The sequence below is a fragment of the Metarhizium brunneum genome, chromosome 1 (genome assembly GCF_013426205.1).
Source record: "Metarhizium brunneum chromosome 1, complete sequence".
Lineage (NCBI taxonomy): Eukaryota > Fungi > Ascomycota > Sordariomycetes > Hypocreales > Clavicipitaceae > Metarhizium > Metarhizium brunneum.
In genome coordinates, this window is record NC_089422.1 from 3418635 (window position 1) to 3433641 (window position 15007).

At 53.3% G+C, this 15007-nt stretch overlaps 6 protein-coding genes and 1 non-coding gene across 7 annotated transcripts; 4 read left to right on the plus strand and 3 right to left on the minus strand.

The window, feature by feature from the left end:
- Positions 1-140: 140 nt before the first annotated feature.
- TPK3 (Thiamine pyrophosphokinase 3) lies at positions 141-1072 on the minus strand (the record flags this gene model as incomplete). Its single annotated transcript, XM_014693993.1, has 3 exons — positions 141-722; positions 785-855; positions 940-1072. 3 exons carry the CDS (start codon positions 1070-1072, stop codon positions 141-143), a joined length of 786 nt encoding a protein of 261 aa, XP_014549479.1.
- Positions 1073-1751: 679 nt separating this feature from the next.
- MIA40 (Mitochondrial intermembrane space import and assembly protein 40) lies at positions 1752-2782 on the plus strand (the record flags this gene model as incomplete). The annotated part of the gene is made up of 3 exons (XM_014693992.1): positions 1752-1962; positions 2020-2401; positions 2467-2782. The coding sequence occupies 3 exons, from the start codon at positions 1752-1754 to the stop codon at positions 2780-2782; spliced, it is 909 nt and encodes a 302-aa protein (XP_014549478.1).
- A 462-nt stretch (positions 2783-3244) lies between these two features.
- Positions 3245-6409, minus strand: G6M90_00g010400 (uncharacterized protein; the record flags this gene model as incomplete). The annotated part of the gene is made up of 4 exons (XM_066129688.1): positions 3245-3715; positions 3813-3837; positions 5140-5951; positions 6035-6409. 4 exons carry the CDS (start codon positions 6407-6409, stop codon positions 3245-3247), a joined length of 1683 nt encoding a protein of 560 aa, XP_065985925.1.
- Positions 6410-6771: 362 nt separating this feature from the next.
- On the plus strand, positions 6772-6868 carry G6M90_tRNA00000004. Its single transcript has one exon. It is a non-coding gene; the product is annotated as a tRNA-Ala (tRNA).
- Positions 6869-7306: 438 nt separating this feature from the next.
- Positions 7307-7468, plus strand: G6M90_00g010410 (uncharacterized protein; the record flags this gene model as incomplete). The annotated part of the gene is made up of 1 exon (XM_066129689.1): positions 7307-7468. The coding sequence occupies one exon, from the start codon at positions 7307-7309 to the stop codon at positions 7466-7468; it is 162 nt and encodes a 53-aa protein (XP_065985636.1).
- Positions 7469-9236: 1768 nt separating this feature from the next.
- Positions 9237-11098, plus strand: MFS2_2 (MFS siderochrome iron transporter 1; the record flags this gene model as incomplete). Its single annotated transcript, XM_014693990.1, has 3 exons — positions 9237-9439; positions 9497-9784; positions 9847-11098. The coding sequence occupies 3 exons, from the start codon at positions 9237-9239 to the stop codon at positions 11096-11098; spliced, it is 1743 nt and encodes a 580-aa protein (XP_014549476.1).
- A 174-nt stretch (positions 11099-11272) lies between these two features.
- Positions 11273-12252, minus strand: ptlF (1-deoxy-11-beta-hydroxypentalenate dehydrogenase; the record flags this gene model as incomplete). Its single annotated transcript, XM_014693989.1, has 3 exons — positions 11273-11524; positions 11597-11854; positions 11911-12252. 3 exons carry the CDS (start codon positions 12250-12252, stop codon positions 11273-11275), a joined length of 852 nt encoding a protein of 283 aa, XP_014549475.1.
- Between the last annotated feature and the right edge of the window lie 2755 nt (positions 12253-15007).

Here is a 15007-nt window from a genome sequence, read left to right on the forward strand (position 1 = left end):
TCATTGGGTTGGCGAGCAATTAAAGTCTTGCTTTAGGACTTGATTTTTTTCTCTTTTTGCTGCTTATATTTTTTGTCAACCTTTCTCTTCTTTTCCTTTTTTTTTTCCTTTTTCCTCCTACTTTTGAACCCTCCAGCCTTTCACGCCTCCTCTTCTCCCTCGACTGGGCGCAGTGCAACAGTGAACAGTACATCTTTCGTGGTATGAACTTCGACACACTTAGTGTGAGGCAGCACGTGATTACTGGTGCTGAGTCTTCCGCCTATTTTCGACTCCCAGTCAGTTACATCCCACTCCAAACCCTTGGTGGTAACCCGACTTGGCTCCTGCAAGGGGATAATCCCAACGTGCTTCCCAAACACCTCATCCTCGCCATCTTCCTTGACATGAATCATGTGCGTCCCGGATTTCAGTAAAAATGTCAAACTCGACCCAGATAAGAGATATATCCGGCCATTAGCGTACGCAGGGTCTGTCTGGTACAGGTACAGGTGGTGGAGCTGGCTGAGGCCCTGGTCAACACGGCCGCCAATACCACCAAGTGCGACGATGTCAAGAGCACTTGGCTGGGTTTTCCGAATCCATGTGATGGCCTTTCCAAAATCAGACGACTCCTGGTCGGTGTCATGGATGACCTGCGCTGGGGTCGGTTGTGAGGAGTAGAAGTCTCTCACTGAGGAGCAGAGGGAGTCGAGGTCCCCAATGATGGCTTGCAGATTTGACTGGGGAGGTAGTTAGAATCACAATAGGCTCTTATCCGTCGTAGAGCTATGAATTTACATACAAACTTCCCTTGAAAGGAGGAAAGCTGATGGAGCCGGTTGGCACCGCCATCGGCAGCGACTCTCACAGATGCTTTGATGTTCCGATTAGTGAGATGGACGAAACTCCCCGTCAAAGCTAATCGCAACTAACAGGTCGAACATCACTAGCACATACAGTTCTTCCAGAGTCTGCGTAGAATAGCTCCATTCTTCAGAGGCTGGTTGAGGACCAGCAGCGCAAAATCCTGGAGACCGGCGTTATCTTCGAGGAGCTTGGCGGGGTGCCACTCGAACTGGGCGGTAGACATTTCGAGCTTCAACACCAAGCTTGGTACCACAGGAGGCTGCCTTGGATATGCGAACAAGCGGCCCGCTAGTTCTTCGAGATGAATAGAAATTCAATGGTTCTGCAGGCAGTGGCGATTGTGGCCGGCAGCTGGCCAAAGTCAGGTGCGTGATGCGTGGTTGATGTACGTCTCCCTAGATTAGGTTCGGAGGTGGAGCTGCGTGAACTGAATTGCCGTTTTAGGTGCAGACATTCCTCCAGCGGCGAGATGTGAATGTCACCTTCGAATTCCCAAAGCCACGCAACTGTCTGTCTCTGGACACCAAAAGGTGACAATCGCCGCTTGACGTACAAGGGCACCCTAGGAAATCTTGCAGCGTCACAGCCATGTGGCAGCTGCACGTTCTGAGATCCATGTACCCCCAGTGCTGAGTGAGTGACTTCGGCATTCAACCGTCTCTCGGCTAAACACCGGCCAGCTCCAACTGTGGCCGTGTTGCGCAGGGGACTTGGCCGCAAACACTGGCGTTTAGGCCACTCAGTGTTCGCCGTTCTGCCTTGGCGCCCGGGCTCCACGGATAGACGGGAGACGGAGCGCTGACCAATCGAGCCAGCGCTGACGATGTTTTTTTGATGCTCGATTCCAGTCCTGTCGTCAGTTTTCTTCGACGCTTTTCAACTTTGTCGCAGCATTCGACAGCATGTATCGGGCTACAGTGCGGACTGCCTCACGACAGGCCTTGAGGAGCCTTCGCTCCCAGCCGTTTCAGAGCGCTCCCCGTCGATTTGCATCAACATCGACCCCTGCGTACAAGCCGCGAACGTGGAAGGGCTCTGCCGTGAGATGGGGTCTTGCGCTCGGCGCTGTGTACTATTACAACACAGGTTCCGTCTTTGCCGATGAAGCTACCAGTATGTCCAAGCAGCCAATACCGCGTATTACACTCGGGTCTAATTCTTTGTGTCTAGTCCAATCAATAGCAGCCCCTTCTGCCTTTACCGAGTCAGATGTGCCAACCGTCGATTCCGTTATTGAACAGAAGCGCAAGCAACTCAAGCCCACACCTGAGGAGCAGGCAAAGCCCATTGAAAAGCAGAATTCGACCCCGGAGACGCAGCCTAAGACCGAATCACAAAACACCGTCGTTGCCGCTGGATCACCAGAGGCTCTCGAGGAAGAGGCTGGCCAAGAAGGCGCATTCAACCCTGAAACAGGTGAAATCAACTGGGACTGCCCATGTCTCGGGGGGATGGCACACGGCCCCTGTGGCGAGGAATTCAAGACCGCTTTCAGCTGCTTCGTCTACTCAACCGAAGAGCCCAAGGGCATGGACTGTATCGAGAAATTCCAGTACGTGGTTTTCAGAGGTGTTGATGGTTCAAGTAATGAGTGGGTACTAACTTCTTCACCTATAGGGGAATGCAGGACTGCTTCAAGAAGTACCCTGATATTTACGGCGCCGAGCTGTCCGACGATGGCGAAGAGGCTGCCGATGACCTCCAGCAGGCCCCGCGCGGCGAGCCACAAGAGAGTCTTGCTGCAATTGCCACCAAGGACAGCAGTCCCGAGACAGACAATCTACCTGGCGTCAAGCCATTAGAGAATAACGGTGTCCCCAAGAAATGGGAAGACGCCACCGACGCAGACAAGGAGGACGCCAAACTTGAGCAGCCCAGCGTGTTGGCTGAAGAGGAAAAGAAGGAGAAGAAGAGCGAAGAAAAGCAAGATTAAAGCTGCTCCCAGATCACTTGTAAAGCAAAGGCATGGGACAACTAGGCGTTTACAACTGTGGAAGGCATAATATGTACCATTTGACATGACTGCATGTCTGTATTATAAAAATGTACGAGACGAAAGAGATACATACTACGGGCCATGGAAATATAGACGGTTCATATATCTATCTACACTCCATGCGAAATTTCATGGTTGTCCGCAACACGGTCACCGCAGGGCCACTCATTCCCGACACTTGATTCTCGTCACGGAGCTGGTAGGCCAAAACAAGGTGTACATCCGTAGCCACGCAATTACAACGCACCGCGGTGCTGGTTTTACATAGCATTACTGATTGGAGTGGAAACTAGAGCAGAGACTAGCAGTAGGACTCATTGACCGTCAAGAACCAACGCCAAGAAACCACACGCAAAAAAAAGTGTAACCTGGTATCATGACCAAACACCACCCCCAAAATCAGGACGAGCCATTCTTCTTGCCCTTGTACAAGTACCGCCCAAAAACAGCCTCAACGGCACCCACGCCGGCCAGTATTCCAACACCGACACCGGCATTCTTCCAGGTCAGGTTGCCCTTCTCGTAGAGGCCCCAGGCGCGATAGCCCAGGTAGGAGCTCACGCCAACAACAGCAGCGACATTCGTGATGACCAGGGCTCCGGCGCTGCCGTCGGACAGGCTCGAAAACTGCCTGACGAGCCACGAGTCGGTGTCGCGTGCCTTTTTCCCCGCCTTCTTCCTGGCCTGCTCGGCCTTGGCCTTGGCCGCTTCGACGTCGCGCTCCAGCCGCCCGGCCTGGGTTTCCGTCTGGACGTCCTGCTCGAGGAAGTCGGAGGGCACGGTGCGCACGCTAGGGACGTCGACGTCGATGAGGGAGGCTGTGGAGGCGGACTCGGTGGTGACGACCTCGGCGGGTCGGGGGGCGGCAGCCTGTGGTTATCGCGAGGTGTCAGGCAGTCGTTGAGATGATTTGGCGTGTGGTTCATGGTGAAGCACGGGGCAGAGGGGTTGGGACTGCGTTACTTACGTCCTCGGGGGACTGCTTGGGGCCACTGGCGGCTACGTCGGCGTAAGACACTGAGGATGACCGGTTTAGCTTGTATTACTTTGGGATTGACTGCACGTGCATGTGCATGTGCATGAGTAGCAACTCACTGTTTGTGTATGTGTAGGAGGGACGTAAGATGGGGTTTGTAGAGCGATTGATCGAGATGGTGGTTGTCAGAGAATGGTCAGAAGGGAGACGGAAGATAAGACGGAAGATGAGAAGAGGGTGGTGGGCAGATCAATGGCTTCATGTGATGCAGGCCGGGCCAGGCCAGGCCAGGAGCTTTGAAACCTGCGGTGCCCTGTTGACGTCTCTGTGCCGATGTATGACGTACTTTCATGGCACCACCAGCCTGGCCCACTTGCAGCGTCAACGGTTGCTAGCAGGTCGGAGGGGGTCGAGGAAATGGTCCATATTACTTTACGATGGCATTCCACGCTTCCACTTTCACTCGTCATTTAAAAAGACCCAAGATGGATAAGGGTGCATATTTTCTTACTCAATTTTCATGAGCAGCCTCTAGAATTCCTGTGGATTACCCGCGTCTCCTGCTTCCCTTGCTTTCATGAAAGAGTGTATGCTCCACTTTGCAGCCCGTTTCTTTTGTGAGAATCGAGATCAGATCAGACTGCCCAGAACCGGCCATTAGCCACTCAACTCGTAACCATCTTGAGAGAAATTTCGCCGACCCTGTGCGCGAGATGATATTAAGAGCATGTTCAATTAATGGATATCTGCAAGGACAAGGTAATAAATGACATGTGCGAGTAAGTACAACATTGTTCATTACCTCCTTACATTACCCTAAACTGCCTTTGAAGATGCGAAAAGGTCAATTACACCATGTCTGACATAACATCATTACGCAGCCAAATGGATGACGACCAGGTCACCGGCCTGGAGACCAGCACGTAAACCTGGTATACCAGTCGCTCTCCTACCAAAAGAAAACCGACTGCAATAGCCGAATTATCGTTCGCCAACACGAGCTGCCTGACCCCTGAGAGTAAAATGCAAACAAAGCTCTCCCCCCAACTTGAAAAAACAAATGCACCCCAAGAACCCCTTGCTTTAATTCAACCATCAATCCAATCCTAACGCCTCATCAACGGGTATCACTTATCTAAACAAGCTCCTATCTGCCACTCCTGCCAGGGGTATCAATCCCACCAAAATCACCCGTGTCTCATGCATTCGGCATCCAGAAAACGGGCTTTGTCGCCGAAGCCCTCTCATGAATCGGCAGTATTACCGCATTTTCCGGAACGTCTCATCAAGTTTCTTTATCCAGTGTTGTTTCACGCACCAGGGCATTTTGCAATACACCAGTGCTCTGCTCTCATCAACCAAAACCGTTTCCGCAACTCGTATTTGAAGGTCCATGTCCTCGCCTGCAAAATCCTTGAAGAACTGCTCCAGAGCTAGTTCGCACCATCGCGAGCTGCTTAAACAGGTTGACAATCCGTTTGGCTGCGAGTCTGCGGCTGTCGTCTGAGGAGTTGCCAGGGTCACTGGCGGTGGGAGCTGCACAGCAGTAGGCGAGTCGGACGATGAAGCATGGTGAAGGCAGTTGCTCGAAGTCGACGTGACAACAGGCACAGGGTCACCGTGTATAGAGGTTCGTCGTTTCTTCTCGGGCGACGGGGCGTCTGCCATGGCATTGCCCGACTTGGCGGCAGAAGGCGGCGGCGTTGCACCAAACGCGCCTTCAGTTTGAGGAGCGGGCATCACCCGTTTCTTCGCGTGGTTGGCCGACTCATCTGGAGGAGTGAGAGCGGAAGGCTGCGTCGGTGTAGTTCGTGGAGGGATCGTGGTAGAGCTTGGCTTCAGCTGAGTACCTGATGCTGTGGCGGAGCCAATTGGCGTTTGGCTCAAAGATGAGCGAGCAGGACCAGGGCTTTCAAGAGTATTTTGTCCAGATGCAGACTCTGGTTGAAGATTCAAAACGCCCGTCCCCGGCATATCTGACTCGTCGCCTGGCTGTCCATCTGTCCTACGACGAGGTTTCATTATCCTCTTTGGCGCACCACCAGACCCGATGACATCGGGGTACAGTATCTCCATGTACTCTTCATGATCAAACGGCCGACCCCTCAGAGCCCTCGACAGCGGTTCTCTCTAATCACCAGTCAGTGCCCGCACTTGACCGCATTTTGACATGGCAGCGCATCTCGGCGCATCGGACGTTCAGGATGACCAACCTCTATGTGCGCTCTCCAGGCCTCCTCAGTAGCCGTCACCGTCTTGGAGACGGGATTGTACATAAACTCGGGGTCTTCGCGAAGCCCTCGCCATAGTCGAAACCGCTTCCGCGCATTGTCGCTCTTGTTGATCAGGTGGCTCTTGGCAGGATACGCGCCGTGGCTGTCCTGCAGGGCTAGAGCAGCGCGGTCCCACGCCTCCGCTTTGAAACTGCTGTTCTCGCGCAAGCCCAACTGGACGCTTTCGCAAAGGCTGCGAAAAAAAGTCGTCTCGTATGCGGGCGTCCAACTGAACCTCGGCGCACGGCGGTCACGGTCAACTTTGGATGACCCCTGCCCGTCGGGGCCGAGCATGTCGACGTCGTCCTCCGACATGGTGCGCAAAAGTCTGAGATTGCTTGGACCTCGATCCGACAATCCTCCAGTCTCTTATCTGTCCAGGCTACAGCGCCAGTGATCAGCAACCGCAGCGCTGCATCAACACGGCGGTGGCCTGCAAGCTTTTGGTGCGAATGGATCAAGAGCGCCCAGCAACGACGGTTAGACGCACCCTTGGAAGCGACCTGCCGATTACGGCTCTGGTTCGGGATAGTGGGGTGATGATCACGTGTGCGACCCCACATTCGGCAGAGTTGGGGGGGCTGGGCCGTGAAACGGGGGGAAGGCCGAAAGCCACCGCACAACCGGCCGGAAAAGTTTTTCTATTATTATACCGACATGGTTCTTCAACATTCATTGGGCGGATGGTTTAGTGGTATAATACTCCCTTAGCAAGTTTCCATGTGATGGATTCTGATCTGGGAGTGGTCCGGGGTTCGATTCCCCGTTCGTCCATCTAAGGTGGTTAGAATCCACCATTATACCTTCATTTTTGCTGATGTTGTTAAATCTCGGACAGAACGAAGGGGTTATTTTTTACTTGACGTATTCGGAAATGGTCTCGGCTTCACGCTAGCTTCGTTCCTTCCTCCCTTCTTTTTATCGGCTGTGAATTGCATTACCGACAAACTCTTCACTGGCGCAAACCCGGTAATCTGACCACGCTGGGCTAGGGTTAGGGTTAGGTTAAATCACCAACCCTAGAAAGCCCAACCCCAGGGAGCACGACTTGCGGCCCTTGGCTCAGACACACGGCTCTAAAATTAGACGCGACCTCGCAGAGAAATTCCCCCAACTTGCAGTACGTATTTCTCATGCACATCACCAACAATGTCCTAAGCATGCTGGGCGTCGGCGCCAATCTCTTCCATAATCTCCACGATCGATGCTACAATGCAAGTCTGGGAAGCTGGCGAGGACGAAGCCGGTCTCACCAAGGATTGCGAGAAATCGGCCGTCGAAATTCCTCTCGTCTCCGGGTTCTTTGAAGATGCGGAAATGTACCTCGCGGACGTATCGGACGTGCCTGTAAAATCTTCCTTTACATTACTCTAGAGGATTGTAAAGTTCAAGCTACGTTGCTAAAGTGATTAATCGCTAGCCATTTTGGAGCGCTGAAACTGAAAGCTTGCATCACAATCAAACTGGACGAGCCCGATAGTCGCCGCAGCCATGGAGAAATGTTGTGGTGCAAGGCAGAAATTGAGCTTACTGAAACGTCCGAGGAAACGTACTTGTAGTTAAGCTTCGTAAGCCAGGAGCTCCAAGGCGTGAGCCCGAACGAGGCATCGAGCACCATTCAAGATTTACCTTCAGGCTTGTATCGTCTTTATCATCGGACATTCAGTCAGTGTATGTGACCCTCGCAGGCCACTCGAGCTCGGTCAAGGTCATGGCATTCTCGCTAGACGGCAAGACAATCTTGTTAGGATCGAATAACAGAACGATCAAGTCATTGGACGCTAATAAAGCCTTGAAGACGTCGACATTACTGGGCGGCACACGTAGTAGTGGCCGCAAATTCCACCATGGGCAACAAGTCTACAGCCTAAAAATAGTCGACTCCTTCAAATTCTTCATAGGCGGCTGACACCTAGCAACGAATATCGGTTTTACTACTATCGAAAGCACAATAAACACGAATTCTCTGTGTCAGCAATCGGTGGATTCTGTATGAAGCGGTGCCGGTGCTTCTTTTACCGCCAGATGTCGAGTCACTATGTTATGATACTAGCGGCGATCAACAAAGCATTAACTTGGGCAATGGTTGAGTTTTTACATTTGACCTTGATCGTATCACCCCAAACTCAATGCTCAGAGCCTCGGCACAGTCAGATTACATGAGCAGCCAACTGGTCTAGCCATCCGACCATTGGCACGCCGTCAGCGTTATGAGTTATATCGGCGTGCCAAACACCTACTCAAATAGCTGGGCCACCGCGCATGGCAGCGCTACATGCGGTGGTGACGAATACATTAAAGTTTTTGAGCCGTAATATGGAAGTCCTGAAAGAACTGCCTGCTCTGTCAGGAAATCCTGGACGCCTTGGAGCCTATTGCCCGATATTCTGGCCAAGGAATGACCACGACTATCAAAAGCATCCAGCCATCGCAAAAGAAGACGCATTCCAGCCAAAGCAGGCGTTCCGACGGAAATTTCCTCATGCAAGTTCGATAGGCGGACGTGACCCAAAGAAAATCGCTCATGTTGGTTGTTGGACATGACCATGTCTCTTTCTTTTACTCTCCACCACGACGCAACTAGCGATATCGAAAGATCCAGACACACCTTGATATGCACCTACTATGGATGGATCCTACAGGGGCCCTGGGCCTATTCGACCGAGCCGCTGGGGATGAGGTCTAGTGGGGATTTGCGAAAAAAAAAAATTGAAATCTTATCAGATCATCAGATAACCGCTTGATTCGGCGTGGGCCACTTCACTTGCTCGCAACCAAGGGAGGATCATGGCCGGGATGTACAACCCTGATTTTCTGACATAATGACATACCTTGACGATATCCACTTCTTAGGGCCAGGTTTGTCTGTGTATACCCTGCAATATCTAGCAAGACACGGGAAACGGGCTCCATTCACGTCGCAAAGACGGTGTCACTTCGGTGGTGGGTGAGATGGCAGCAGGCGAGCCAAGGGTCAATCCAATACCGTCTACCGAATCCCCACTGAACATGAGGTTGGACGAGGCATGCGGATTTTTATAAAGAGTAAAGGGATTTCTGCTGCGCCGGGCCCCTTGCACTTCCTACCGTACACATAGCAGAGTTTCCCAAGTTCTGAAAACAGGGCGGCCACCATCTCAAGATGGGACTCGTCTCCAAAGCGCAGCCGGTAGCGATGGCCGTCTCGGCGAATCCTGAAAAGCCAGAAAACAATGTCTGTGACTCCGAGTCCACAGACGCAACTGGCAACCGCCTCAACAGGGGAAAGGTACAGTCTGGCGTCGCTCGCATCGAGGCCACCACCAAGATCTGGTCCAAGTCGCACCTCATCACCGCCTATGCCATGTAAGTGCCAGACGCACCGAGTGCCCTAGGGGGGGCGGGAAAGCTAACAGCAGCCAGGATCTGGTTCCTCTACTTTGTCAAGTCCATCGAGGAAGTGGTCGTCTTCAGCATGGATCCATTCGTCACCAGCGCCTTCAACAAACACTCTATTACTCCTGCGATTCAGATCGTGGCCATCATCATCGGCGGCCTGAGCTACATCCCTCTCGCCAAGATCCTGGATACTTGGGGCCGACCGCAGGGCCTGACCCTGACCGTCTTCATCTGGGTCATTGGCCTGATTATGATGGCGGCTTGCAATAATGTGGAAACGTTTGCTGCTGCCAAAGTCTTCAACGCTGTTGGGTAGGTGGAGGAAGCACTTGTATGCTAACACGCGTTGTTGAAGTTGCTAACGGAGAGTCCAGTTCCCAGGGCGTCTCGTATTGTGTCACCATCTTCATTGCCGATACGTCGTCGCTTCTCAACCGGCCGCTCATGCTTGCCTTTGCCACATCGCCGTACATCATCACGACCTGGGTCGGCGGCCCGGTCACTGAAAGTGTGCTCGCGGGTCCCGGATGGCGATGGGGGTTTGGCATCTGGACCATTATCACCCCCGTTGTCATCTTGCCTCTGTCGTTCCTGTTCCTCTACAACGACAGAAAAGCCGTCAAGGCCGGCCTCATTGAGAGACGCACCGGCTGGATTACCCCCCGGGACGTGTGGGACTACATTATTGCTGTGGATTTGGCTGGAATCATGTTGCTCGCGGGTGGCATGGCGCTCTTCCTTCTGCCCTTTAGTATCTGGTCCTATCAGGCGGAGCAGTGGCGCTCTCCGTTGATTATTTGCATGCTGGTCTTTGGCGCCGTCCTGCTCGTCGCCTTTGTCCTGTGGGAGAAGTTCCTCGCCCCCGTCAGCTTCATCCCCTATGAGCTGCTGCTGGACCGCACCGTCTTTTCCGCCGGCGTGAGCTTCGTCTTCATCTACGCCAGTGGCTCTATATGGAGAGGCTACTTCTACTCCATGCTTCTTGTCGTTTGGGATACTGGCATCACCAAGGCCACGTATATCAGCAACATTTACCGTGTTGGGTCCTGCTTCGCAGCCGTCATTATCGGCCTCATTGTCCACAAGGTCGGAAAGTTCAAGTGGGTTTCTACGTATTACGCGCTGCCTCTTACTATCCTGGGGGTCGGGCTCATGATCAAGTTCCGCCAGGCCTCGGAGGACATTGGATACGTGATCATGACGCAGATTTTTGTTGCCTTTGCCGGAGGACCCATGGTTGTCGCGGGTGAGATGGCCATGATGGCGCCGTCCGACCACCAGCATGTGGCTGTCATCATGGCCATGCTCAACCTCTTCTGCAGCATCGGGTCTGCCGTCGGCAGCACCATATCGTCGGCCATCTGGACTGGAACTTTCCGAGAGGAGCTGATCAACAACCTACCCCCTGGGTCTCCCATTGATGAGATTTACGGACAGGTCAGGAAGCAAGCGTCATACCCTGTGGGGTCTGAGATGAGAAATGGAATCTCTGCTGCCTATTCTCAGACTCAGCGGTATATGCTCATCACAAGTGTATGCTTGCTCGTGGTTGGATGGGGCTGCACCTGGCTGTGGAGGGACATTAAGCTCAGCAAGATCAAACAGGTGTCTGGGACCGTCGTCTAAGGTTTGTGTGTTTTTTCTCAAGGAGAACCGAATAAATGCATGTTGTCTTGAAGGGAATCCTGCAGAGTTGTATACCTTTGCTTATAATCTAGTACATAAACTCAAGTTTGTCCTGTAACTTGGCGCGAGTATGAAATTTCAAAGTGTGCGTAATGAACCCCATGAATGCAACTATTATACATTTGTTTTAGCCATGGTTTCCTCTGCTTCCCTTTTCCACTCGTCACGCCATCTTGTAAGAGGTGGTCTCTCATTCACAATGTCCCCCACCGACCAGAGCATTCTCTTTTTATCAGTTTCCTCTGAAACATCATTATCGGGGCATATAACATAAAACTTGTCATCCTGCATCTTGCGATACAAATACTCGGCTACCTGTTGAGGAGCCCACGCACCCGCGGGCTTTTCCGTATTTCCCCCACGGGTCTGCAAATGTTGTGCATCTGTTAGTGCCCTCGGTCCATGCACGTGAAATAAAGGAATAAACAGCAGACCTACCATTCCGGTAAACGTCCATCCTGGGACGAGTAAGTGGACGCTGGTATTGGTGCCTCTCAAGTCCCAACTGAGATGCTCAGCCAGAGTTTTCACAGCAGACTTGGATGCATTGTAGGCCGGGTTTCCCGGCGGATTCGTGATGCCCTGCTTACTTCCCGTAATGACAATAGCAGTAGGCCTCGTCTCGGAAGCTTGCCGGACCACGGGCAGGAAGGCGTTAATTCCGTAGACGACACCAAAAAGGTTCGTCTGAAAAATCTATGACGCCTAGTATCAGTGGGTGGACTGGCCGCCCTCGCAGTCAAAGGGCGTACCTTGTTGAAATACTCGCCGTCTCCCCAGGTTCCCCTCGCACCGACGCCGGCGTTAAGAACGAGAAGCTCGATGGTGCTGAATGCCGAGGTGGCAGTCTTGCTCAACTCTGTCCAGGCATGCGGGTTGCTGACGTCGGCTGCGGCCGTGACGACATCGGACCCGGCGTCGTCTTCGCCAACGAGCTGCTTCTTGGCGGTTTGGAGAGCCTCGGCGTTTACGTCTACGAGGAGAATGTTCATGCCCTTGCTGCGACAGAGCTTTGCAATGGCCAGGCCGACGCCAGATGCGCCGCCAGTGATGAGGGCCGAGGATCCGGATGCGAAGACGGCGGTTGCGGGCATGTTGGAGTAGGGCTTTGAATTTTGATACTAGATACGGGAACGAATCAAGCAAAAAGGCAGTGTTTCAAGGTCCCCTTTCACGGTTTAGTAGTTGTGAGGATGCGGTCGTGACGTCGACGACGGCAATGTGGCGGGGGTTTCGAGTCTCGACTCTCGAATCAATGGACTTGACATTTCTCTTTCTTCTTAACTCCGAAGCCGTGCAGGACGAGTCTGGTCCACCTAATGCAACGCCTCATCAGATTTCCGCGAATGTTGTTTTGAGGAATATCCAACGCCCTAGAGTTTACAAAGTCAAGACGAGCAAACCAGTCCCGCGACCTCTGTACGCTGACTTGGACCAGACTTTTTGAGACGTGGTGTCAATGGGCATTTGTGCACGGCTGCCACGCGGCCTGATGGACAGTGCATCAGGCATCAGCATCAGCATCTGGGATGGGCTTCTGAAGCGCCCTGCGTATCGCACATGTGCATGAACTTGGCTCCAATCTTGTGACGGACTGTTTCGCAGAGATCCAAGGCCCTCCAGCCCTGAAGTCCTATTAGCCCGGTGGTGAATGCCCTTCGGGGCAATGTGGGAACAAGACCTTGCCGTGCTCACCAGAGAGCCAATGAGTAAGAATCCAGGGTTTTGGTACGGTCGGATCCGGCAGCGACAGCAGCCTCCAATTGGACCGGGGCGAGATTGGCGGACGATTCCAGAAAGCTTGTTGTTACAACTTGGTGGGAAAGCTGAAAGTTGCTCTCCAAGTTGGGCGCCGTCCAATGGTCACGACGACGGAAATCCGCGACAGTCTAGCATTGCATGCCGTGGCTCTGTCGGGTCCAGTCGCAGGTGAGCATCGCTGGACGGGTTTCACACTCGTCGGCGATGCTCATCTCTCGCTTGCCAAGTACCTCTTTGTCATGCAGAGGTTTGGGGACTCGAAAATCCTGCAAAGGCTCGTGGCGGCGGCGGCGCTCGGCTTGCATCACGGACAAGGAGTTGAATATAGAACCCACGCCGAAGGACTGCTATATGTGACACGCCGGGCTCCCTAGCATTTGCAAGAGGACTATCTCGCTTCTGTCGAGCTCGCCGTGTAACACAAACGAGTTGGTCCCTGCATCCAACAGGGAAACTTGAGCTCGCTCGGCATGGCCATGGCGTTTTGGTGACACAGTCAAAGGATTCAACAACGTCCCTTGCCTAGCGTAGCGCCCGCGTGCTGGTTGTTGGCATTGGTTAGTTGGTTGGTTGGTTGGTTAGTTAGTTATTAGTTGGGAGTTGGCAACATTGAAGCTGTCACTGGTCTGTTTTCCAGCCTCCCCTGTGCGACTTGCCATCGACCTTTTCCACAACAACGCGCGACCAATACGATTATACGGCGCTCCCCACACAAGTACAGTGGTGAATGTACATACATACAGTGATACACACATGTGAGGATCGACGTGGCCGTGTCTTGGCCAAAGCCGCTGAAGGGGTCAACTGGTGTGTCGGCGCTGTCACACGTTTCATTGTTCCAGCAACATGGAGGGATTCACGCGTCATCCAATGTGACCCTGTCCAACAAGTCATTCTTTGCGACCTGCTAGGCGAGGCGACACATCCGCCCGCACACCACTAACTCCCAGGCGTGCCACGCACATGACTGACCGATGGCTCGAGAAGCCGCTGGGTGCTGTCCGCGATCCGGGATGTGATGGCTCACGCATCACGATTGAAGATTTCTTGGCATCTGATGCCTTTAGCCGCCAAACATGCTATCCCGGTCATGGGGAAGTGCCAGCGTTCACGCCGTCCATGAGTCCTCAGGAGACCAGTTGACGCTCTCATCTGCCACGGCGCAGGCCAAGCTGTGGGAAGAGAGCAATCAGCAGGACGGTCGAATATGCCCCGGCTTGTGGATTCGCAACCAAGCTAATACATATAAATGCCCGTTGGCCATCGGCATCGTGACTGCGCCGCCCGGCCGAGAAATGTGGTCTGGTTGATTACTTTTACCACGCCAACGAGCCGCGGCGACTGGACGGCCAAGAAAGCCACTCGCAAGCCTCCCGACGCCGCCAGACAGACGTCTCGGCAAAAATAAATTAAAGTCGAGCGGGCCGAAAAAAAGGAGATCGAATCAAGGTCCAGGTCTTTGTCTTTCGGGGCGGAACCCAGAACTCAGAAACATAGGCCCGACGATCATGGATCCTCCACGAACCAGCAACACATGCCAGCGCTAAACCCCTTTGCGATGCCAACTCCGACCAGCTCTCGGGACATGAAAGCTTGTCACTTTTCTCTTCTCCCCAACTAGATCATCTGGGGCAAGCGGCGGGGGTTGTGAACCAGGCACGGCGACGCTTTCACATCTGCCATGGCACGTGTTGCGTGTAGTTGAGTCGGGCCTTTCGTCAGGAGGCATCGAGTTCCTGCGGCAGGGTTGCATTGCTTCCCAGTTGCTGTCATTGGCATGGCCGATAGTGCCCTTTGCCTCATGTCTCCTGTCTCCATGACTAACTAACCTCTGCTCTGAAACTGAACCCTCTGGTTGCCGGCGGGAGATTCATGACCCCCATAAGTCACAACCATCATGTGCAAGCCCGGCCAATCAAGGTCTCGAGCAGCCGTTTCCCAGAGGAGGCTCCCGCCATCGGTATTTGGCCATGTATCCCATGCAAGCCATGGTGCCTGTCTTGATTGGCCTTGGGCAACGAGGCTGTTGTGGTCACTTGGCGTCGTTGGTCTGATACAGTGGCATTCCTTGATCCCGGGCTGACCCTT